The following is a 25,100-nucleotide window of genomic DNA, read 5'->3' on the forward strand; positions in this document are numbered from 1 at the left end:
CGATCGAGCGGGTCTAAACTTGTTAGGAAAGAACGCGAGCATCATCGCGGGATTGCCGTGCGTAAGGCATAAAAACATGACTACCCTGAGTGCAACAACTCTAGATGTAGTCGAAGTCGCTCCTCATATGAGCTCACTCCACAAGTTAGGTAGGACCCGGACGGACGGATCGAACTTGTTGAGAGCAAGTGTGGGCATTGTCGGGTTTTATCCGGCTGCCCACCAAGGGGTATACCCAAGGTGGTAGGTTTTAGGTTGGGATGCGCCGAGATCAGAAACTCGAAGGTGCAGACAACACAAGATTTAGATAGGTTCAGGCCGCAATATGCGTAATGCCCTACGTCCTGTATGATGGTTTGTATTGCCTTAGTGTTGATCTGGTGATCTCTTGTTTTGAGGGGGTCCCTGCCCGCCCTTATATATCCGGGGGGACAGGGTTACATGAATCCTAGCCTGATACTAGCTTAGAAATCGTACTCAAGTACAACTCGAGTAGTTTCCTTCTGTATCGACTAGTTCTACTCCGCATGCGAGTAGAATACAACATAAATGAGGTACAGGATATGTCCTATCCCCTAGTCCAATACGGACTCCTTAATGTACACAGCCCCGTGGCCCCGGGTCTGACAAGCCCCCGAGCTCTTCGTAGCTGAGCACTGCAGACTCTTCGAGTACTTCCGAAGCCATCTTCGACTTTTTCGGAGCTCCGTCTTGAAACTGCTCTTCGAGTACTCTTCTGACTGCATCGAAGCTATGAGGTGCTCCTGCCCCAAATTCTTTCTTTTATATGGGGTGCGATGAATAATCGCACTCCATATGGAGTAGCCCCCGAGCCTTAGGTTGAATCAAAGAATCAAGCTGAGGGTCAAACTAGCCTTGAATCTTTCCTTCTTATCCTTCGAGTACTTTCGAAAAATAAGTAGTCGATGCCACGTGTCGTACAGCCCCCGAGCCTTGAGTCCAAATCTTTTGGAAAAAAGGATCCCAAAGGTCGTGGCAAAAAAGAGTTCCTTTTGAAAAATAAAGTCTGAAAGGAGGCAATTAGCAAAAATTAGACTCAAAACCCAAAAAACCTCTTTTTTCGGGACAACTAACCCAGAAAAAATGGTGAATCGGGTAACGGTCCCAAAAATGTGCCAAAAACCGCCTGTATCCAATGAATCCTATTGCGCGACGCTTCATCTTACACACAGTGACCACTGCCTGACCGCTGGTTATTTAACCTCGCGGTCAGTTAGGGTTTTGCCTGTGCTTTCAGATCTGACGCCGCCATCAGAAAAAAAACAAAATCCCAATTAGAGTCTGACCTGCCCGAGCCCTTCCGCCACCCAGCATAGTCGAAGATCTTCGAGCCCACCGCTACAGCCCCCGAGCCCTTGTAAAAACAACTCGTGGCTGCAAGGATTCGAAATGGCCCCGAAGAAAAACAACCAGAAGGACCTGAAAGAGGCGCAAGCAGCAACTGGAGAATGGACAATAGTAAGTGTTCTCGCCAAAATTTAGCAAATTTGGTATTGGGGGGTCTGCTTCAGGAAAGGGATCTCATCAATTGGCGACTTCCTCTTCGCGATCCATTTCCCATGGAAAATGTCGATGAAATCGTTTCTTTCTGCTCTTTTTCTAGAACGAGGATTCGCCCTCCCCACTTGCTCCTTCTTCCGTGGTCTGCTCTACTTCTATGGGATTGAACTGCAACACCTCAACCCCAATTCAATCTGCCATATCTCCATCTTCATTCATTTCTGTGAAGCTTTCCTCGGAATTGAACCGCATTGGGCTCTTTTCCGCTATCTTTTCCGTGTGAAGCCCCAGCCCACCTCGAAAAATCCTTCTGCAATAGGGGGCGCTGGAATCCAGCTTAGGCAGCACGCTAGTGATAAATACATATCATATAAATTTCCGTCAAATGTCCCCGGGTGGAAACAACACTGGTTCTACATTGCGAACCATGCCCCCCAACTCCCTGTGCGGTCCGGCAAGCCCCCTGTTCAGCGTGGCGAATGGACATTGGAGCCAAATGAAGCCGAGATGGACCAAGTCAAAGAATTGCTCGAGTTGATTGCCGCGCACAAAGAGACAGGGGTAACCGGGGCATCAGTGATGCTATCATTTTTCAAACGCCGGGTCCAACCCATTCAGCAGCGCCATACTTTAGGATTCGAGTACTTGGGATCTGAAGACCCATCCCGTATGTGCGCAGAAGAGCTTGGGGACGATGCTGCACTTATGCGCGTCAGGCGAATTCTACTAGATGTGGATGCTGTCCCGTATGTTCCAGCAGGGTTTACAGCCCAGAATCGACCACCAGCAGTAAGTGTTCGACTTCTCGACTTCTTCCCTTGATCTGAAGAGTTGATACTAACTGATTGTCGATTTGTCTTAATACAGGATTCATCAGCATTGTATCGGAGTTACCCGCCACACCCCGATCTGCCCCGGCCTTACCATACGCTGCCCAGTGCCGCCAAAGCACAGAAAGAACAAATTGTTGGCAGCGAATCAGCCACGGGCAGCCGGGCGGCTGGGGAGAGGGTGCAAGCCGATGACTCCTCCGGATCATCCGTGGACTGGTCGGACGACGCACCTCTCGTTCCCCGGCGACGTCGGGATATGAGGAAACGCAAAGCCAGCGCCACGGACCTTGCCGGGTAAGTGTTTGTCGAACTATACAAACTGTCGAGTTGTTTTGCTGAACACTGATGACAACCCTGTCTTGCAGCCCCTCGTCTTCCTTGCCCGGCTCCCAGCGCCAAAAGGTAGCGGAAGTGCCCCCCAGCAGAAAAGGTGCACCAGAAGCCGAGCCCATAGAGGGCGAGAGGGCCGATCCACCACCTTCTGTCGCAGACGATGTGACAATTGCCGTGGCAGGCACAATGTCGGGGCAGCTCACGCCCTCGACTGAAACAGCGCCGCCGCCGGCAATAGGTGTCACGGACATCACCGTGCCCGAGCTGCCAGCCCCCTCGTCCTGTACACCAACTCCCCCAGCCACGAGTACCATGATAAAGAAACCGTTGAAGCTGGTATGGAGGAAGCCGACAATGACGCGATCCCAGATGTAAGTAATGCCTTGGACCTTGCCCTTAGCCATGTGTAAGATCACAGTAAAAATGTTGTGCTTTTGTCGTAAGCAGATCAACAGCTGCGGTGACGCCAGAACTCGAGTTGGCGCCACCGGCCCCCGAGCTGTCGCCTGGGCAACCCGACGCGCAAGAGCCAGCAGGGAGGGCAGATGTAATCATGCTTGATTCACCACTACCCGAGCTCCAGCACACAGAACCCGAAGCCCCCGGCAATGAGTAAGTCGAGGCTACCACTGCCGTTCCCGCCGACGGTGCAGGTAAATGATCCCACTGCCTTGTGCCACAATCACTGCTATATTAACACTTGTCCTTTGCAGGGACCTCGCAGCCGTCAACTTTGGAGGGTGCGGGTGCTTCTTGCGAGGCACCCGAGTTGCCGACCCCTGTAGGGGAAAACACCAATATACTCCAAGAGGTGCACCTCCCAGGGGATGATCTGAGCCGCCTGCGCCAAATGATCAAGGCGATCGACTCATTTGCTCTGGTGAGTCTTGACTAGACCACTGGTAACTGTATGATGAAGTCGATATCCTCTGACGCCCAAAAACATGTAGGACATGAACCAGAAAACTTCAACGAAGCTGGAAGAGTCCACCAGGCGTATCGACGAGCTGCTGCAGGAGCGAGCCGGCTTCGAGCAGAATATCATCGAGCTCCAAGGCCGACTCAAGGAACAGCGGAAAACCCATCAAGGTATGTTGAACTCAATTCTCGGAGTCATACCTGTAGTCGATAACTTCATGATCTGAAACCTGCTTATCATCGCAGAACTTAAGCAGCTATTAAATTATAAGAAGGAATTGCTTACTGATCTGAAGAACATGCTATATCGCCGCGCAGATGAAGTCGAGGGTCTGCGGAAGGTGATGGCCGACACAGAGAAGCAACTAGTCGACTGCCTCCAGCAGATCAAGACTTTGGGCGAGGAAAAAGAGCAGCGCCAGAAGGAACTCGATGATTTGAAGGTGGCAGCTCAAGAACTCGTAGAGATGGTGGATCCCCGGGAAGACGGTGCGGAAGATGGGCAACCACTACTTGATCGTCTTCGCGGGGCGCCACAAAAGATCTTCAATTTCGTCACCGAGGCTGCCACATCTTACGTGGGCCATGCCCTAGGCCTTGTAAAGTCCTTCTGGCCAAAGGCTCGGCTAGAAGTACTCGCGGAGGGTGCAGCTGCAGATTGTTCTGATGAAAGCTTCCGCGAGTATTTGCTCAAGGTCCGGCCTGTAGCTGAAAAAATTGTAGGAAACATGGTCCAGGATTGAACCATTAGTACTTAAGACTTTTTGTAATATAAGAAACCACCTTTGTTCCTTTGTAGCCTTATGTGCAGACTAAAAGCCCAATCTGCTTTGAAGCATAGGCGTGCTACCTCTGAGTGCAGCGACTCAGAGAGTAGTCGATTTAGCCCTTCGCGAGAGCTCATCGGGTGAGCTAGATAAGATTCCGCCAAAAAGGATCCACTCGGGCCCGGAACGCGCAGTCTGTGGCGCGACGACTAGGATGCTTATGGCAAACAGTCGAAAACTACCCTGAGGTGTGACCACCGCAGGAATAGCCAAACGAGTTAGATAGAACCCAAGCCAGACGGGCCTAACCAGTTTGAAAGAACACGATTAGCATCGCGACGACCTTTGTGCCGACGGCAAGTAGTCGATTTTATATAGAATTTGAGCGTGGCCAGAAGCCGCCACCGTTATATTCAAGAATTTACGTTTCGGGCTGTGTGGCACAAAGCCGCCAAATCGACCCAGAAAAAGTAAAACTTGCCATGAATGCATACATAAATTGGACACGAGTCTGCCAAGGGGTAGAACCGTCGCAGGTGCTGGATGTTCCACGAGTTGGGTACATCCTGACCATCGGGGTGCCGGAGTTGATAAGATCCCGGTCTTGTAACCCTCTTGACGATGAACGGTCCTTCCCATCTTGAGTTAAGCTTGTGCAAACCCGACTCATCCTGAACGCGACGAAGGACAAGGTCACCAATGCTAAATGACCTTTCCTTAATGTTGCGATCATGATATCGCCGGATTCCCTGTAGGTAACGGGCTGACTGAACGAGAGCAGAGCAGCGAGCCTCTTCAACAGAGTCGAACTCCAGCTGTCGTGCTTCGTCCGCCTCGCCTTCTTTATACATCTCAACCCTTGGGGATTTCCACATGATATCTGCTGGAAGAATCGCCTCGGAGCCGTAGACAAGGAAGAACGGGGTCTGCCCTGTGGCCTTTGAAGGTTGAGTCCTGAGCCCCCAGATTACGTGTGGCAACTCGTGAATCCACTTCCTGCCCTTTTTGCTGTTGGCGTCATAAAGTCTTTTCTTGAGGCCATCGATAATCAAACCATTCGCCCTCTCGACTTGCCCATTTGCCCTTGGGTGAGCCACTGAAACATATTTAACCTCGATGGATGAGTTTTCACAGAATTCCCAGAATTGGTTGGCCGTGAAATTTGAACCCAAGTCAGTGATAATAGTGTTGGGGAAGCCGAAACGATGTAAGATGTCGGAGATGAAGTCGACCACCCTGTCTGGGGTAAACTTGGCGATCGGCTTGAACTCGATCCACTTGGTGAACTTATCGATAGCCACCAGAACATGAGTAAAACCTCCTGGCGCCGTTGTGAAGGGCCCAATCATATCGAGGCTCCAGCAAGCAAACGGCCAGGAAGGCGGTATGGTGATGAGGGTGTGGGCCGGGACATGAGTTTGCTTACCGAAGAACTGGCAGTTCTGACATCGACGTACCAGATCTTCGGCGTCGGACACGGCGGTAGGCCACCAGAAACCGGCTCTGTATGCTTTGCCAACCAGTGACCTTGAGGCGGCATGGTTACCACACACGCCCTCGTGTATTTCTCGCAATATGTCCAGACCATCTTCTGTTGTGACGCATTTCATGAGTACTCCGGATCGTGCGCTCTGCCGATAAAGTTTGTCTTCGACTAGGACAAACCCCTTGCTCCGTCGCATGAGGCGGGCGGCAGCAGCGCTTTTGGGGTCCATCCCGGTCGGTAAGACGAGATCTCGGATGAAGTCGATGAAAGGTCCTCTCCAGTCCTCACCGACTAGCAGTACCTCCCGTTCTGGTTGTACGGAGCCAGTGGTGGTGGAAACCGGTGGTGAAGGGCTGATGGACGGGTGCGTCGGCTCCTGAACGAATACCCCTGCCGGGACTTGAGCTCGGGTTGATCCCAGCTTGGATAAGGCATCGGCAGCAACATTGTGTTCCCGCAGCACATGGTGAATTTCTAGGCCTGAAAATTTGTTTTCTAGCTTGCGTATTTCTTGTACATAAGCTTCCATGGTCACCTTGTTGCAGTCCCACTCTTTGTTGACTTGCTGAACGACCAAGAGTGAATCGCCATATACAAGTAGTCGCTTAATCCCTAGTGATATCGCCAAACGGAGCCCGTGAAGCAACGCTTCATACTCGGCTTCATTGTTGGATACCTCCCAAAGAATTTGGAGGACGTATTTGAGCTGTTCGCCTCTCGGGGAAACGAATAAAACTCCACCGCCGCCGCCATCGAGCTTGAGAGAACCATCAAAGTACATGGTCCAATGCTCTGGCTTGTTAACTGGAGTTGAGACTTGATTTTCCCTTCACTCAGCCATGAAGTCGACTAGAGCTTGGGACTTGATTGCAGTTTGTAGCTTGAAGTCGATCGACAAAGCCCCTAGTTCCACTGCCCATTTTGAAATACGACCCGTGGCATCTTGGTTGTGTAGGATATCCGCCAGCGGGTAGTCTGTGATCACGACGATCTGGTACTCTTCAAAGTAATGGCGTAATTTTCTCGAAGTAATCAATATGCCATAGAGAAGCTTTTGGACCGCCGGGTAGCGCACCTTAGACTCCGAGAGTACTTCACTGACAAAGTATACGGGCCGCTGCACGCCAAAAGCATGGCCTTCCTCGGAGCGCTCGACAACAATAGCACTGCTAATAACGTGGGTAGTTGCCGCAATGTAAAGTAAAAGAGTCTCGCCCGGCAATGGTGCTGTGAGGATCGTGGGTGACTGTAGGTGTTGCTTGAGATTCTGCAGAGCCTGCTCGGCTTCTTCTGTCCAGTGAAACTTGTCCTGACGCTTTAAGAGTTTGAAAAAAGGTAATCCTCTCTCCCCGAGCCGGGAGATGAATCTGTTGAGAGCTGCCATGCACCCTGTAAGTTTCTGTACATCTTTGATTGTGGCAGGTGCCTCCATATCAGTGATGGCGGTAATCTTTTCAGGGTTGGCCTCAATGCCCCGGTTACTGACTATGAACCCGAGCAGTTTTCCTGACAGAACACCAAAAACGCACTTAGTCGGATTAAGCTTCCATCGGTACTTCCTTAGGCTGGCGAAAGTTTCCTCCAGATCCGCGATGAGGCCCTCGGGACTTCGAGTTTTCACAACCACGTCGTCCACGTAGGCCTCCACGTTCCGGTGTAGCTGATCAGCAAAGCACATCTGAATTGCCCGCTGATAGGTGGCGCCAGCGTTCTTCAACCCGAAAGACATCGTCTTGTAGGCATAAGTCCCAAACGGGGTGATGAACGCGGTCTTGATCTGGTCTTCTTCCTTGAGAGCGATCTGGTGGTAACCTGAGTAACAATCAAGGAAACATAACAATACGCAACCTGCGGTTGAGTCGACTACCTGATCGACACACATTCTCCATTCTTTATTCTTTTTTAATACAAGGACGGGGTTAGCCACCCACTCTGGGTGGATTACTTCTTTAATGAATCCAGCCGCGAGGAGTTTAGCTATTTCCCGTTTGATAGCCTCCCGTTTATCTGGGGCAAAACGACGAAGTCGTTGCTTCTTTGGTACAGCCTGTGGGTACACATTAAGACTATGCTCGATCAGCTCCTTGGGCACCCCTGGCATATCCGATGGCTTCCATGCGAATATGTCTCGGTTAGCCCGTAGGAAACTGACGAGCGCGAGTTCCTATTTGTCACCCAAGCCCGCGCCGATGATGGCTGTCTTAGATGAATCGCCTTCTTGGAGCTGGATCGTCTTGAGAGCCACCTCGCCCGTCGACTTGACGCCCGATTTACTCGCCTTCTTCGTCGGGATGTCCAGCTCAGCTTGAGAGAGTTGCTGTACGCCGCGAGTACTTCAGCGGAAGCATCTGGCACGCGGGAAGTCGATGCATACTGGATGGCTTCTTGGTTACAATCATAGGACTTCTTCAAGTCGCCTCGGAGCGTGAGCACACCATTACGTCCTGGCATCTTGAGAAGCAAGTAGACATAATGTGGCACCGCCATGAACTTGGCGAGCGCCGGCCTCCCCAGTATGGCGTGGTAGGAAGATTCGAAGCTGGCCACCTCGAACTTGATGAACTCGGTACGATAATTCTCCCTCGTCCCGAAAGTGACTGGAAGAACAACTGTCCCAAGCGGATGCGCGGCATTGCCAGGAACAATACCGTAAAAAGGAGCTTTGCTCGGAGCAAGTTTGTTGGTGAGGTCCAGACCCATCTTCTTTAGTGTACTGGCGAAGATAAGATTGAGTCCGCTCCCGCCGTCGATAAGAACCCGAGTAAGCTTGACTTCTGCGACCACGGGATCCAGCACCAGTGGGAACTTCCCAGGCTCGGAGAAGCTAGTCCATTGATCGTCACGGGAAAATGATATGGGGACCTCCGACCATCGGAGTGGTCGTGGTACCGCTGGTTCAACTGACAGGATCTCTCGTAGCAGCAACTTCTGTTCCCGCTTGGAGCAAAAATCTTCGTCACCGCCAAAGATAACATTGACGGTCTTGGAGGCATCCTGGAACTTAGGCGTCTCAGATTTGTCCTCCTGTTCCTCGTCTTCGGGCTCTTTGCCCGTCGACTTGTTCTTCTTGCCGTTCCCAGGAGAGCCGAAGGTGCGCTTGAGCTGAAAGCAGTCGATCGCTGCGTGTTTGGAGTTGACACACCACGGGCACTTCTTCTGCAAGAGTTTTTCAAACTGCTCCTGTGTGGTCGACTTCTTGCCCCGCGAAGGACGGTCCACAGCTGCGACGAGATCGTCTGGCTTGCGCTTTCGGGAAGAACCCGAAAAATCCCGCTGGCCTTTGTCAGCCCGGTTGTCGTTGTTGCGCTTATGGTTGAGGTCGGTACGTCTTGGAAACCTCTCGCGCATCTTTTCTTCTTGTTCAGACCAGTCGTGCATCATGTCGCGTAAACCTGCAACTGTCTTTGGCCTGTTACGCCCAAAATCACGATATATACCTGGGTCAGTGAGGCCGTTGTAGAAGCAGTCGATAATGTCCTCTTCTGAGATGTTGGCGATGGTGGCCCGCACATCGAAGAAACGGCGGGTGTACGATCGGAGGAGTTCATTGCGCTCTTGCTTGCACTGGGCGAGGTCGTGCCGGGTTCCTGCTCGAGATATGGCCCCCTGGAAGTTATCGATGAAGACCTTCTTGAGGCCTTCCCAGGAGTCGATGGAATCGCTGGGGAGACTTTCCAGCCAAGTCAACGGTGCAGGTTCCAAAGCCATCGGAAAGTAGACGACCTTGGTAGTGTTGGAGCCGCCAGCCACCTCAATGGCAGTAGAATAACAGCGGAGCCATTGCTGGGGGGCCTGCTTGCCGTCATACTTGGTAATGCCAATTGGCTTGAAACCCTCCGGGTACTTGTAGTTGTTGAATCTCGCAGTGAACGCGGGGAAACGATCGCTGCAGTCAGCATCGTCTCGCTCGACTGCCTCGCGCTCCCGTCGCCTCGAGTCGAGGACTGACCGGGCATCGCGCCCCTCATTGATCTTCTGACGAAGATCAGGTTGGTGACGTGGAGGATTGGCCTGCCTCGGGTTGTTTGCCGGAGGTGGCTGTCGCCTCCCACCGGTGATCTGGCTTCCACCCACGCCATCATTGTTGTTGCTGCGTTGGGGTCGCGGGCGATGACCCGTTGTTCGACTTGGGGCCTGGCTTCGGCTGTCTCCGACGTGTTCGTCCCTGACGAGTGATGCCGGAGCCTGCTGGTCCAACTGGACCCACGCCCATTGGGCGTAGATGAGTGCTTGTCGGACGTTGGGGTCGTTGCTTCGCTCGAGTAGTGCTGTTACCCGAGCAATGTTGGCCACAGGAGTCCTGAAACCACGTTCATCTGCCGCGGCGAATTCGGCGTCGAGTTCGCGCTGTGCAGAACGTATGCGCTCGTTGGCGCGCGTTCTGCGAACCGCACGAGCTCTGTTCCTTGCACGTCGCGCATCGCGCTCGGCGTCGTTCTCGTTCTCGGCTTCTGCGGTGTCTTCATCTTCCGATATGCCGTCAAGTGCGCCAATGGGGATGAGGGCGTCGTCGTCCCCTTCTTCCGCCATCAGGACTTGGCGAGTTGCGAGTTCTTCGGAAGGGGCTTCGACTAGCTCAGTCGAGCCCTCGGATATGGCAGCCAACGCCCTGCCCTCCTGAAAAGGCAAAGGCTCTAGATGGGCTACCAATCGGTCTTCATGTCCGAGTGAGTCGGACAAGTTCATCCCCCTCCAATGAACAATTCGTCCTTCGGAGGTGGTGGTGATCATCAGCCCGCAAGCGGCCAGGTGATTTTCAGCCTCCCGACATGCGGTGGCCCCGGAACCTTCCGCCTGGAGCAAAGAGTTCAAGTCCATTTCCAACGTGGAAAAAGGAACAGTAGAAACAGACGCTGCCTTGGTCTCCCTGGCAGAGTCAGAAAACGACAACTCGTCGAGATTATCGACAAAGTTGTCGAGCCTTGCGGCGAGTGTCTTTAGCTTGAAGGTGTCGTCGACGGTGTGCCGACGGGAACCGCCGGCGCCGTTGGCAACGCAGACCCACGAGCCAAAAACAAAGGTCGTGCCCTCAGGGAGAACGGGACTGGGGAACTTGAAAATCGCCATCGAGTTCTCCAGCGGATCTCTGATGCGCATCCCTACCTGGCGCGCCAGCTGTCGGGTTTTATCCGGCTGCCCACCAAGGGGTATACCCAAGGTGGTAGGTTTTAGGTTGGGATGCGCCGAGATCAGAAACTCGAAGGTGCAGACAACACAAGATTTAGACAGGTTCAAGCCGCAATATGCGTAATGCCCTACGTCCTGTATGATGGTTTGTATTGCCTTAGTGTTGATCTGGTGATCTCTTGTTTTGAGGGGGTCCCTGCCCGCCCTTATATATCCGGGGGGACAGGGTTACATGAATCCTAGCCTGATACTAGCTTAGGAATCGTACTCAAGTACAACTCGAGTAGTTTCCTTCTGTATCGACTAGTTCTACTCCGCATGCGAGTAGAATACAACATAAATGAGGTACAGGACATGTCCTATCCCCTAGTCCAATACGGACTCCTTAATGTACACAGCCCCGTGGCCCCGGGTCTGACAGGCATCGCCGCAGGTCTACCGTGCTTTTGACAGAAACGAAACTACCCTGAGTGCGGCCACTCAAGATGTAGTCGAGGTAGCTCTTCATGCGTGCCTTTCCAACGTACTGGGTGTAAGCCAGTCGAACGGATTGATTTTGTTGGAGTAAATGCGGTGGCGAGCGACCATCCAAGGTCGCGGCAGAAATCGAGTCGTGGAGAGTAAGAGCGGAGCCGAGGCCTCTGTCAAGATATGGAGTTGAGGAGATATAAACGTAGCAGTTGCCTCCGTAAAATTCACAGCAAGAAGTTGATTTATAAAAATGCTGCTCGTGACAGTAGCCTCCTTGTGTTCATAAAGGAATTTTTGACCCGAATCTTTTGGCACATAGCCTCCAAATTGATTCGAGAAAAGGAGATCTTCTAAGCCCCCGGGGATTCAGCTATCACCGGGCATCTTCTTATGGGTAGAACTTGCGCAGGTTCTGGATGTTCCAGGAGTTCGGGACATCCTGACCCTCGGGACATTGTAGTCGATATGACCCTAGCCTTGTAACCTGCTTGACGACGAATGGGGCCTCCCACCTTGAGTTGAGCTTGTGTAGGCCGGATTCGTCCTGAATGCGACGCAAGACCAAATCACCAATTCTGAATGACCGCTCCCTCACGTTGTGATCATGATATCGCCGGACCCCCTGCAGGTATCGGGCTGACTGAACAAGAGTGGTGCAGCGAGCCTCTTCAACAGAATCGAGCTCTAACTGCCTCGCCTCGTCGGTCTCGCCCTCATTGTACATTTCAACCCTTGGAGATTTCCACATGATATCAGCCGGCAGAATAGCTTCAGATCTGAATACAAGGAAGAAAGGCGTTTGTCCTGTGGCTTTGGACGGCTGAGTCCGAAGCCCCCAGACGACATGTGGCAGTTCATGTATCCATTTGCCTCCCTTCTTGCTGGTTTTATCATAGAGTCTCTTTTTGAGGCCGTCGATTATCAAACCGTTGGTCCGTTCGACTTGTCCATTGGCCCTTGGGTGTGCAACAGAGACATATTTAACCTCGATGTATGCGTTCCCGCAGAACTCTCAGAACTGGTTGGCCGTGAAATTTGATCCCAAGTCCGTGATGATGGCATTTGGTGAGCCAAAACGGTGCAAAATATCGGAGATGAAATCAACAACTCGATCTGGTGTAAGATTGGCTATCGGCTTATACTCAATCCACTTGGTAAACTTGTCGATAGCCACCAGAACATGGGTGAAGCCGCCTGGTGCCGCTGTGAAGGACCCAACCATGTCGAGGCTCTAACAAGCAAAGGGTCAGGATGACGGTATGGTGATGAGGCTGTGGGCTGGAACATGAGACTGCTTGCCGAAGAATTGACAATTCTGGCACCTGCGCACGAGATCCTCCGCGACGGTCACTGCGGTGGGCCACCAGAAACCGGACCTGTATGCTTTCCCCACCAGCGTTCTTGAAGCTGCGTGGTTGCCACAGACACCTTCGTGGATCGCCCGCAGTATGTCGTAGCCATCTTCCGTTGCGACGTACTTCATGAGAACGTCTGACCGAGCGCCGCGCCGATAGAGCTTGCCAACGACAAGGACAAAATCCTTGATTCTGTGCATGACGCGTGCCGCTTCTGCGCTCTTGGCGTCAACTCCCACTAGTAGCCTTTGATTTTGGATGAAGTCGATAAGAGTCTCTCGCCAGCCCTCCCCCAGCGTCATGACCTCTCGATCGGGTTGTTGGGGACCCGCATCGATGGTGATCTGCGGAGAAAACTTGATGAATGGGTGCTTGATCTCCTGGACGAAAACTCCCGGCAGGACCTGAGCACGTGTTGACCCCAATTTGGACAAGATATCCGCGCCAACATTATGCTCCCTTAGCACATGGTGGACCTCCAAGCTGGAAAATTTGCTTTCCAGCTTGCGCACTTCCTGAACATAAGCGTCCATTGTCTCCTTATTGCAGTCCCACTCTTTGTTGACTTACTGGACAACAAGAAGAGAATCGCCATACACAAGTAGTCACTTGATCCCTAGTGATACCGCCAAACGAAGCCCGTGAAGCAAGGCTTCATACTCGGCTTCATTGTTGGATACCGCCCATAGGATCTGATGGACATACTTCAATTGCTCACCCCGTGGAGAAATAAGCAGAACTCCGGCACCGCCACCATCGAGCTTGAGAGATCCATCGAAATACATGGTCCAATACTCTGGCTTGTCGACTGGAGTTGGGACTTGATTCTCCCTCCATTTAGCCATGAAATCAACTAGAGCTTGTGACTTGATTGCAGTGCGTGGCTTGAAGTCGATTGACAAAGCCCCCAGTTCCACTACCCACTTTGATATACGTCCCGTGGCATCTTGATTATGAAGAATATCCGCCAACGGGAAAATCCGTAATCACAGTGATCTTGTACTCGTCGAAGTAATGGCGTAGCTTCCTTGATGTGATTAAAATTGCATATAAAAACTTTTGAACAGCTGGATATCGTACTTTGGATTCGGAGAGGACCTCGCTGACAAAATAGACAGGCCTCTGCACTCCAAAGGCATGGCCTTCCTTGCCTCGCTTGACTACAATAGCACTGCTGACAACATGAGTTGTTGCCGCGATGTAGAGTAGTATATCCTCCCCTGGCAATGGTGCTGTAAGGATCGGAGGTGACTGAAGGTGATGTTTCAGATCCCGCAGGGTCCACTCGGCCTTCTCCGTCCATTGGAACTTATCTTGGCATTTCAAGAGTTTGAATAAGGGCAGTCCTCTCTCCCCCGAGTCGGGAGATGAACCTGTTCAGAGCCGCCATACATCCTATTAACTTCTGCACATCCTTAATTGTGGCCGGAGCCCCATATCAGTGATGGCCGTGATCTTTATAGGGTTAGCTTCAATGCCCCGGTTACTGACGATGAACCCGAGCAATTTCCCGGAAGGTACTCCAAAAACGCATTTGGTAGGATTGAGTTTCCACTGAAATCTGCGCAGACTGCTAAATGTTTCTTCCAAATCTGCAATCAAGTTGTCAGAATCCCTGGTCTTGACGACCATGTCATCCACATAAGCTTCAACATTCCGGTGCAGCTGATCCGCGAAGCACATCTGGATCGCGCGCTGATAGGTTGCTCCTGCATTTTTCAACCCGAAGGACATGGTTTTGTAGGCGTATGTCCCGTACGGGGTGATGAATGTAGTCTTGATTTGGACCTCCTCCTTAAGCGCTATCTGATGATACCCTGAGTAACAATCAAGAAAACAAAGAAAGACACAACCAGCCATCGAATCGACAACTCGGTCAATGCGCGGCAGCCCAAAATGGTCCTTTGAGCAGTGCTTGTTGAGATCAGTGCAGTCGACGCACATTCTCCATTTATTGTTCTTTTTCTTTACAAGAACGGGATTAGCTACCCACTCTGGATGGATTACTTCTTTAATGAATCCAGCCGCGAGAAATTTAGCTATCTCCCGTTTGATGGCCTCACGCTTATCGTGAGCAAACCTTTGGGTGTACATTCAAAGCATGCTCGATCAACTCCCTTGGCACCCCTGGCATATCCGCTGGTTTCCACGCGAATATGTCTCGGTTAGCCCGAAGGAAGCTGACGAGCGCGAGTTCCTATTTGTCACCTAAGCCCGCGCCGATGACAGCGGTCTTAGATGAATCACCCTCCTGGAGCTAAATCGTCTTGAGGGTCACGTCATCAGTCGACTGGATGCTCGACTTGCTGGCCTTCCTCGAAGGAATCTCCAGCCCGGACTGAGAGAGCTGCTGCGCGGCCGCGAGTACTTCTCCCGAAGCATCTGGCACACGAGTAGTCGAAGCATACTGGATCGCCTCCTGATTGCAGTCATACGACTTCTTCAAGTCACCACGGAGAGTGAGTACTCCACCGAGTCCTGGCATCTTAAGAAGCAGATAGACGTAATGCGGCACTGCCATAAACTTAGCGAGTGCCGGACGACCCAATATTGCATGGAAAGAAGATTCAAAGTTAGCCACTTCAAATTTGATGAACTCAGAATGATAATTGTCCCGCGTGCCGAAGGCGACTGGGAGGACTACCGTACCAAGCGGGTGTGCTGCGTTACCTGGGACGATGCCGTAGAAGGGAGACTTACTGGGAACCAGCATGTCCCTGAAATCCAAGCCCATCTTCCTCAAAGTGCTAACGATGATGAGGTTGAGCCCGCTTCCGCCATCGATGAGGACCTTGGTAAGCTTGACCTCCGCTACCACAGGATCAAAGACCAAGGGGAACTTTCCGGGTTCCGAAAAGCTCGTCCATTGGTCGTCGCGGGAGAACGAGATGGGGACCTCTGATCAACGAAGCGGTCGTGGTACCGCCGGCTCGACGGACATGATCTCCCGAAGAAGTAGCTTCTGGTCCCGCCTGGAACTAAAATTCTCGTCTCCCCCGAAAATGATGTTAACAACCTTCGAAACATCCTGGAACTTCGGGTTGCGCCCCTGGTCGTCGTGGTCGTCATACTCGGGTTCTTTGTCCGTAGGTTCTTGTTCTTCTTACCACCACCGGAGTTGCTGAACGTCCTCCGAAGCTGGTAGCAGTCAATGGCGGCGTGGTTGGCACCTGGGTGCCATGGGCACTTTTTCTGCAGGAGCTTCTCGAACTCCTCTTGCGTTGTCGACTTCTTGCCCCGCGAAGGACGATCGATAGCCGCGATGATATCATCTGGCTTTCGTTTCCGGGGCGGATCCGAAAAATTCCGCTGGCCTTTGTCGTTGCGGTTGTCGTTTGGGCGCCGCAGATTGCTATCTTGACGCCGCTGGAACCGCTCCCGCATCTTCTCCTCCTGTTTGGACCAATCGTACATCATATCATGAAGGCCCGCAACGGTCTTCGGCCTGCTCCGCCCAAAATCTCTGTAGATGCCTGGGTCGGTGATGCCATTGTAGAAGCAGTCGATAATGTCGTCCTCCGAAATGTTCGTGATGGTGGCGCGGACGTCGAAGAAGCGGCGTGTGTAGGACCGCAGGAGCTCGTTACGTTCCTGTTTATGCTGGGCAAGATCGTGACGAGTACCTGCACGAGCAATCGCTCCCTGGAAGTTGTCGATGAAGATCTTCTTGAGGCGCTCCCAGGAGTCAATGGAGTTGTTGCTGAGGCTTTCCAACTACGTGAGCGGCGCAGGGTCCAAAGCCATCGGGAAGTAGACGACTTTGGTGATGTTCGATCCTCCTGCGACCTCAATGGCCGTGGAATAGCAACGGAGCCACTGCTGAGGAGCTTGCTTGCCGTCGTACTTGGTGCTGCCGATCGGTTTGAAGCCCTCTTGGTACTTGTAGCTACTGAAACGTGCAGAGAAAGCTGGGAATCGGTCGCTACAATCAGTACCTTCGGTTTCGACTTCTTCGCGGATCTTGCGCCTGAAGGAGATCACGGTCCGCGCGTCGCGACCCTCATTGATGTGCTGGCGCAGGTCTTCTTGAGGAAGTCGATGATTGGCCTGTCGCGGATGACCCTCTTGCGGTGGCTGCTGCCTCCCGCCAGGGGCCTGGCTCCCGCGAGCGTTGTCGTTGCTGAGCTGGTGTCGAGGACGGCCGCCAGCCGTTCGGCTGTGAGCCTGGCTCCGACTTTCACCCACGCGCTCCTCCCTGATGGTGGACGCCGGTTGTGCTGATCTAGCTGGATCCAGGCCCTCTGCGCGTAGAGGAGTGCTTGACGCATATCCGGATCATGACTGCGCTCGAGGATGGCCGTCACCCTGGCGATGTTGGCCACCGGAGTCCTGAAACCCCGTTCGCTTACGGCGGCGAACTCAGGGTCAAGCTTGCGATGCATAGATCGCCTACGCTCGCTGGCCCTCCTCCGCCGGATTGTGCGGGCCCTGTTCCTGGCCCTCCGCGCCTCACGATCGGCGTCGTTCTCGTCGCCGGCGTTGGCTGTGATCTCATCTTCGGAGACCGTTTCAAAGTTGACGTTGTGAAGATCCCCATCGTCCTCGCCTTCTTCTGCCATTAGCACCTGGCGGGAGGCAAGCTCATCGGAGCCCGTGTCGACTAGTTCTGTCGACTCCTCCACCACGGTAGCCAACGGCCTGCCCTCCTGAAAAGGCAAAGTCTCGAGGTGGGCCACAAGTCGACCCTCAGTCTCGAGTAGATCGGAGAGCGCCATCCCCCTCCAATGCACAATGCGTCCATCCGGCACGGAGGTGATCATCATATCACTGGCGCCAAAACAACCCGAAGCCTCCCGACGTGTGGTGGCTTTAGGCCTTCTAGCCTGGAGCAGAGAATCCAGGTCCTTCTCTAGCGCGTAGAGAGACCCAAAGACGTTGGCCTCCTGAAGATCAGTGGCCACGTTGCGTGAACCGAGTTGAGATTGGTTACGCAAATTCTTAGATTGGAACGAGTCCAACCCAAGGGAAGTTGCCGCAACACTGGATGAAGTCGAGCCTGGAGTAGTCTTCGCCTCGATCTTTGTTGCGGAAGTATGGAGCGGCAAGTTGTCGAGCCCGTCGACGAACTTGTCGAGGTCGCTGCGGGGATCCGCAGCGGAGGTCTTTGGCCTCATGTCAACGAGGAATCGCCGAAAATCGCCCACACCATCTGCGATGCAGACCCACGAGCCAAAAACGAATGTCGTACTCTGGGAGGGAACTGACCTGATGAATTTGAAAGATGCTATCGAGCTCGCCGGTGGATCTTCGACGCGCTCCCCTACCTGGCACGCCAGCTGTCGGTATTTAACCGGCTGCCCACCGAGGGATATACCCAAGGTGGTAAGTTTTGGGTGAGGAGACGCCGAGATCAGGAACTCGAAGGTGCAAGGAACACAAGATTTAGATAGGTTCGGGCCGCAAGGTGCGTAATACCCTACGTCCTGTATAGTGGTTTGTATTCCTTTGGTGTAGAATGATCTAGAGATCGTGTTTTGAAAGGGGTCCCTGCCCTCCCTTATATATCCGAGAGGCCAGGGTTACAAAGATACAAACCAACACCAGCTAAGGAATCATAGCAGAACATATCTCGAGTAGATTCTCCCTGTATTGGTTAGCCTTATCTCCTATTTAAACAGAATAAATAAGAGATAAACAAGATGAATAAGAGATAAGACGGACTTAATCTCTTAAACCTCTTTAATTACGTTATGTACCCAGTCCCGTGGCCCCGGGCGTGACAGGAACCCTCCTGGATCAGCAGCAACTTGTCCAAAAGAGCAATAGGATGCAGGAGGCAGCAGCAGTTCCTGTACATGTCAACTGCATCCACTGCAGCATCACATTCTCACATAAACTTGCAGTATGAAAGTATCATATACATTAGGAATAGTGATGCGGGTCGTTCAGAAATCCAGCACGTAGCAAGATATGATTTCCTGTAACTGAATAGTAAATCAATACGCACTACTCATGCTAATCTCACTTGTTTATTTAACCGTTTAGTTACAAAGGCGTGCCGCCATCAGTCATGAGAGCAGAGACTGCAGATAGAGTGCCCGGCATCGTCACAGCGAGAGCGCGACGAGGATGGCCTGCCGGCAGCGGGCGCGCGCCGTCTCGACGCGCTCCTTGACGGTCTCCTCCTTGACGGCGGCCTTCACCATCTCCACGTCCATCTCCACCAGGCGGAGCACGCGGAAGAGCTCCGTGACCACGCGCTCCTCCACGCCGCCCTCGGCCACCAGGATCTCCGCCTCCTCCCGGGCGCGCTCCGTCACCACGCCCGCCACGGTGCCCAGCAGCTGCCCGGACCCGTACCGCCCGCGCGCCATCAGGCCGTCCAGCTTCTCCAAGAAGTCGGCGATGGCCCACCCCCGGGGCTTCTCCAGGGGCAGCTCCTTGGTGCGCTTCCACCCGATCTCGTAGTTGGGCGGCTCCTCCTGCGTCAGCGCCGTCCGCCGCCGCCGGTACGGGGAGATGGCGGACGGCACCCGCCGGGCCACCGCAAACGAGGTGGTCGCCGCCGCCGCCGCCGGGGTCTCCTCGTCGGGGATGCTGTTGGGGTTCGCGTTCGCCTCGTCCGGAGTGGCGGCGCCGCTGGGCTCTCGCGGCACTCGCTGCAGTTCTCGGCTGACGGCCTCCTCTTGGCTGAGTTTCGGCGTGGAGGTTGCCGGTTTGGGTGCGGCGGTGCAGCGAACGGTGGTGGTGCTGGTGGCGGGAGCAGCGAGGAGGTGAGGCCTGCGTGCGGAGAGGAAGGTTGTGGGAGGAAGAAGGGGCCGGAGGAAGGAGGCCGCCATGGCGGATGACGGGACGAATGGTCGGACACCCGAAGCGGATGGCTGTGGGACTTTTACGCGACAGATAGGCTTGGAGATAAGCTCAGAAATGGCCTCTGTCGCCGCGCGGGAAGAGAACCGTCGCAACGGCTGCACACAGACAAACAATCCGGAGGCCGTAAGATATTTTATACTTGTGGGATACTAATTTATCTTGCTTCCACTAAATTATGGGTTATTTGGATCCAACATCAATTTTTAGTCCCCAGTCACATCGAATATTTGATACGGAGGGATTAAATATAAGCTAATTATAAAACTAATTGTATAAATGAAGATTAATTCACAAGATGAATCCTTTAAATTTAATTAATCTGTTAGCATATATTTACAATAGCATAATATTACGAGATCATGTACTAATTAAGTTTAGTGGATTCCTCTCGCGAATTAGTTTTTATTTATAAAATTTTATTTATATAATTGGTTTTGTAATAGCCCATATTAAATACTTCTAGTTGGTCCAAATATACAACGGGATTAAAAATTAATCCGGAAAATCCGAACAGCCCATTAGTCGCTGATTGAATTAACGGTAATTTAAGGTTGGATAGAATTTCATGGTTGATTTGTTACAAAATCACAATTCAAATGAAACTTATTTTAAAGATGTACTTCAATTTTTTTTAGAGTGAGATCCTTTTAGCAGCAGGTAATTAGCGGTGGAGGCAGATCATGGGCTTTTATGATGCGCACCGCCGGTATTGATTAGGCATCGCTTCAATGACGGAACTAGAGCATGAAGCTTCGGGCTGAAGAACGGAAGGGCCGACTCGTTCCGATCTGGGCCCAAGCGCGTGCCCTTTATTTTGTTCTGCCTGGTATGGCTCAGCCCACGAGTCGAAAAGGCTGCCAAATAACATAAGTTTTGACCTAGACCTATAAAAAGTTTCGTAAAAAAAGTTCCATCAGTAAGCATTCGGAGAAAATTACACGTGTGACTAGCAGTCAAAGTGTTATACAATTTTTCAAAATCGTATTTCAAATCAAAATCCGACTGCATTTTTTTACGACGAAATCTTCAAAACAAGATCATATTTTTGTGTGATTCTTTTATGGAATATTTTTTAACCGCGGAATAATTATTTTTGATGTTAAAAAATTATTTCAGTGATATAAAAAATATTCCATTTTGTATGATAATTTGACTGCCAAATCACACGTGAAATAATTCTAGTGTTGGTAAGCAGCTCCCGTACGACCCAACTTTTTGTCTCTTCGGCGGCGTAACAGCAGCGCGTGTACGGTCTTTTGGTTTCAGCCCACTGATCCTCAAATGACGACGGGCCCATTAAGGTCGTTTGATTTGTTTCCCTAAATCAGTAACCGCCAACCGGCCAACGCAAACCGGGTCGGATTGCCTTTCCGTTCCAAGCAAGAAAACGATTCGAGCCGGTTTTGGACTTGGCAGAGCGGCCCCCCCCACAATTCCCCGATCCATATATAAGACGCCCGGACGCGACGCCGTGCGAAGTAATCTTCAGCTCGACTCCTGTAGGAGATCCTCCCGGTCTCCGTCCGGTTGCCGCACATACTCGCGATTTTCAGTTGGGGGCGGCGGGCCATGGTCGTCGCCACCCGCCGCACGACAGCGGCGCACCCGACCCCGCCGCGGCCGGACCTAGCGGCCCACCCTTCCGAGGAGGAGCTCATCACGTCCTTCCTCCGCCCCCGCCTCGCCGCCGACGGCTCCGGCGGCGCGCCCCGCGCGCTCGTCCACGACGCCGACGTCTACTCCGCCGGCCCCGACGAGCTCACGCGCGTGTTCGACCCGGCGGTGGCGGGCAACGGCGACCGCGCGTGGTACTTCTTCTCCGCCGTGAGGGCCAAGACCAGCGACGGCCAGCGCAGGGCGCGCACCGTGGGCACCGGGGGAGGGTGCTGGCACTCGGAGGCCGGCGCGAAGCCCGTGGTCGACGGGGCCGGGCGGTGCCTAGGGCACCGGCGGAGCTTCTCGTTCGTGACCAAGGCGGGTGGCCAGCGCGTCCGGTCGGGGTGGCTGATGGTGGAGCTCGGCCTCGACGACGCCGACGGCGTCGCCCTCTGCAAGATCTACTTCAGCCCGCGCGCGCGCACCAGCGGGGGAGCCGCCTCCGCAGCGTCGTCGGCCGGGCGCAAGAGGAAGCAGGCCGCCGCGGGCGACCCAGCAGCCTCGTCGCGCCGCGGGCGACGCTCGACCGAGGCAGGCGCGCCACGACGCGACGACGCCGTCACGGCCGATGCCGAAAGCACCCAAGACGGCGGCGGGCTCGCTGACGAGAGCTCGGCTTCCTCCGACGACGAGGACGAGGACGGGCTCTGGAAAGAGGGCATGTTCCTCTCCTGGTGGATGAGGAATCGGGACAGATTAGTGGAGGAGCACGGCATCGTCGATCGGTCCGACGAGGAGCTCCAAAAGACGCTCGGGCTCGACAAGGTCATGAAGCTGCTGAACCGCGACTACGGCGATTCTCTACTGATCAAGCCATCGGCTCCTGAAAATCCTTGATCCCGTCGCAGCGCCACAATGTGTGCAGCTTAGCCCAGTTCAACTTCAGCAGCTTCTGACGTACTCGAGGTCAACAAATATTACATTGTACATCATACAGATTGAGTGTACACATAAACCCCATGTTTGGCTGTCTGTTAGCATCACGGTGACTGAACTAATGTGAATTTTACTAGAATCAGCAGTGCTTTAAATTTCCAGTTCTTTAGCATTAATCTGAAACATGCAGAGACCTTTCTCGCCTCTGTCCTCTATGCAGTAGAGATGATGAAACATGTTGAGGATGACTCCATTTGAACGTTATATACTTTATTTTGCAATTTTGGATTAGGCAGATGAATGCCAGATGCCCAGATACTGCCCGTTTCGCAAGGATTTTTGTCTGAAAATTAGCAAGCCTAGCGTGCATGTCAAAGAACTACCAAATCTTGAATTTTCCTCCTGCTGCTGTAAATTTCACAACCTGAAGAGTGTAGTAGTAGATGGGCCTGGGAGAAACCAGGCTAACAAGCCCACTCAAGAAAGAATCTTCTGGAGCAGCCCGCTCTAGGCCAGGGGCAAATGCGGATTTTCCTCCTCCCCCAGCCCGGAGACGGACTCCGAGTCCGACTCCCATCCGCAACCGCCCTTGTTGTTCTTTGTCTCGTACGCCGTCCCGTGTTCGAGTCGAAGTCGGAGTCCGACTCGAACAGGGGATTTGGGAAAAAGGAAACGCGTGAATCGATGGCCGGATAAAGCGGCGGTGCCTCGTGCCCGATTCCTCTCAACCGGTTCCCATTCCATCTCGGATTCCTCCCCCACCCTCCCTCCCTCCCCGTCTCCCTCGACCCGCCGCCACCGCCATGGTCCGCACCCCGTCGGCGGCCAGCAAGCCGCCGTGCGCGGCCTTCCAATCCCACCCCACCGATCTGGAGCTAGTCAACTCCTACCTCCGCCCCTTCCTCGAGACCGGCAAGGCCGCCGCCTTCATCCACGAGGGCGATGTCTACGCCGCCGACCCCGCCGACCTCACCCGGCAGTTCGCGCCGGCAGTCGCCCAGGACGGCGAGCGGGCCTGGTACTTCCTCACCCCGCTGCGCCACAAGAGCGTCCGCGGGAAGCGGAAGGCGCGCACCGTGGCCACGGGGGAGGGGTGCTGGCACAACGAGGCCAAATCCAAGCCCGTCTGCACGGCCATCCACGGGAAGCGCCAGATTGGGTACCGCCAGAGCTTCTCCTTCATCAAGAAGGAAGACGGCTCGCGGGTCCGCACGGGGTGGCTCATGATGGAGCTCCGCCTCCTCAAGGACGACGCCGGGCAGGGGGCGCGGGCGGAGGAGGCCGCCCTGGGGAATCTCGTCCTGTGCAAGGTGTACCGCAGCCCGCGCAACCCCGAGCCCGGCGGCGGGGGCCCCGCCCCCGCGCTCAAGGAGGAGGAGGCCGCCGACGGCGACGACGAATCTAGCGCCGCGACGGCGGATGACGACGACGACGACAGCTCCGACACGCCTGGGCCCACGAAGAAATCCGACGAGCAGGAGTCCAGCGAGGCGACGGTGGCGGCGCCTAGTCGCCACAGCAAGGCGGACGACGAGATCTCCGGCGCGGCCGCGGCGGGCGCCGGGCGCGAGGAGAAGGCGGCGGGCGACGAGGACTCCGCCGAGACGTCGGCGTCGTCGCCTGCGCGCAAGAGGAAGGCCCCGGACGATGAGGGCTCCGGCGCGGCGGCGGCGGCGCCCAAGAGAGCGTCCCCTGGCGCCCGGGCTCCTGCCTCGACCGAGATGCAGTGCCCTCACTGCGGCACCCACCTGGTCGTCACGCTGAAAATCTCGGAGACCAAATCGGAGACGGAGATCGCGAAGGGCGAGCCGGGCCCCGGCGCGTCCGACACGGCCCCGCGTGGCGATGCGCGTGGTGCTCCGGAGAGGAAAGTCCGGTTCCACCAGTTCCTATGAGATCTCCACCCAGGTGGGGGCCAAACAAATCCTGAACCGCGAGGAAACGGAGCCGTGGATGAGCGAGTGCAGAACCCACCATCCATTTCTCATGTACTCCATGTAGATGAACGCGTCGACAAGGTTCAAGGTGAATAATTAGGATAGGTTCTTTTCTTTTTGCGAGAGGATAGGTTCGTGAGAGCAGTAAGTAGTACTTGTGATAGGATCATAGGAGGAAGCAGAGTGTGCTGCTGCTACCTTCAAATGGGAAAAAATGATGTAGCAGAAGCAGACTAAGGGCCTGTTCATTTCCTCCTATCTAAACTTTAGACCCATCACATCAAAGAGCTAAATAAAATCTGTTTATAAAACTTTTTGCACAGCTAGATGCTAATTCGCGAGACAAATTTAATGAGCCTAATTAATCCATAATTTGCCACAGTGATGCTACAGTAATTGTTCGCTAATTATGGACTAATATACCTCATTAGATTCGTCTCGCGAATTAGCACTAGGGTTCTGCAATTAATTTTGTAATTAGACTTTATTTAATACTTCTAAATGATAAGATTCTCTTTGATGTGACCCCTCTAAAATTTAGATAGCCGGAAACGAACACCCCCTAATACAGCGAATGTTCAGAGCAAATTCAAGCCACGGCTGCACCTTATTAAAAAAAAATAAGAACACGGTTGCACGATGTGAAGATCACCTTGCAGGGATACAAATTCACTTGTGTCGGAAACACATGAAAGTTTACACGGACGAACCTGGGAATTGGAGATGTTTACTTCAAAATGGTTTCAAATGTGCAGAGTATGTTTCTTTACAACTCTTGAGCAAGGTCATGAAGCAGAGTGCTACCTGACCTGACCTAAGAAGTAAAGAAGGGGACGTGCATTCAAATGCGCAAGTGTCAGAAACACATGACAATATGTAATAAAAAAAACATACTAGTTGTGATACTTCCCTCAGAACTATTTCAGGTTTCAACATAAGCGTTTTGGTTCTGACTCGTGACCTGTGCGCTGTAGCGATATTGGAGCTGCAGGCAGATGAACGTAAAA

At 53.3% G+C, this 25,100-nt stretch overlaps 2 protein-coding genes across 2 annotated transcripts; one reads left to right on the top strand and one right to left on the bottom strand.

Moving 5' to 3' along the window:
- Positions 1-18,695: 18,695 nt before the first annotated feature.
- Positions 18,696-19,732, bottom strand: LOC112893731. Its single transcript, XM_025961197.1, has one exon. It carries the CDS (start codon positions 19,588-19,590, stop codon positions 18,859-18,861), a length of 732 nt encoding a protein of 243 aa, XP_025816982.1. The 5' UTR covers positions 19,591-19,732; the 3' UTR covers positions 18,696-18,858.
- A 2,849-nt stretch (positions 19,733-22,581) lies between these two features.
- Positions 22,582-24,409, top strand: LOC112893878 (protein ATAF2-like). Its single transcript, XM_025961402.1, has one exon. It carries the CDS (start codon positions 22,960-22,962, stop codon positions 24,049-24,051), a length of 1,092 nt encoding a protein of 363 aa, XP_025817187.1. The 5' UTR covers positions 22,582-22,959; the 3' UTR covers positions 24,052-24,409.
- The last annotated feature ends 691 nt before the right edge of the window (positions 24,410-25,100 follow it).

Source organism: Panicum hallii, chromosome 5 (genome assembly GCF_002211085.1).
Source record: "Panicum hallii strain FIL2 chromosome 5, PHallii_v3.1, whole genome shotgun sequence".
NCBI lineage: Eukaryota > Viridiplantae > Streptophyta > Magnoliopsida > Poales > Poaceae > Panicum > Panicum hallii.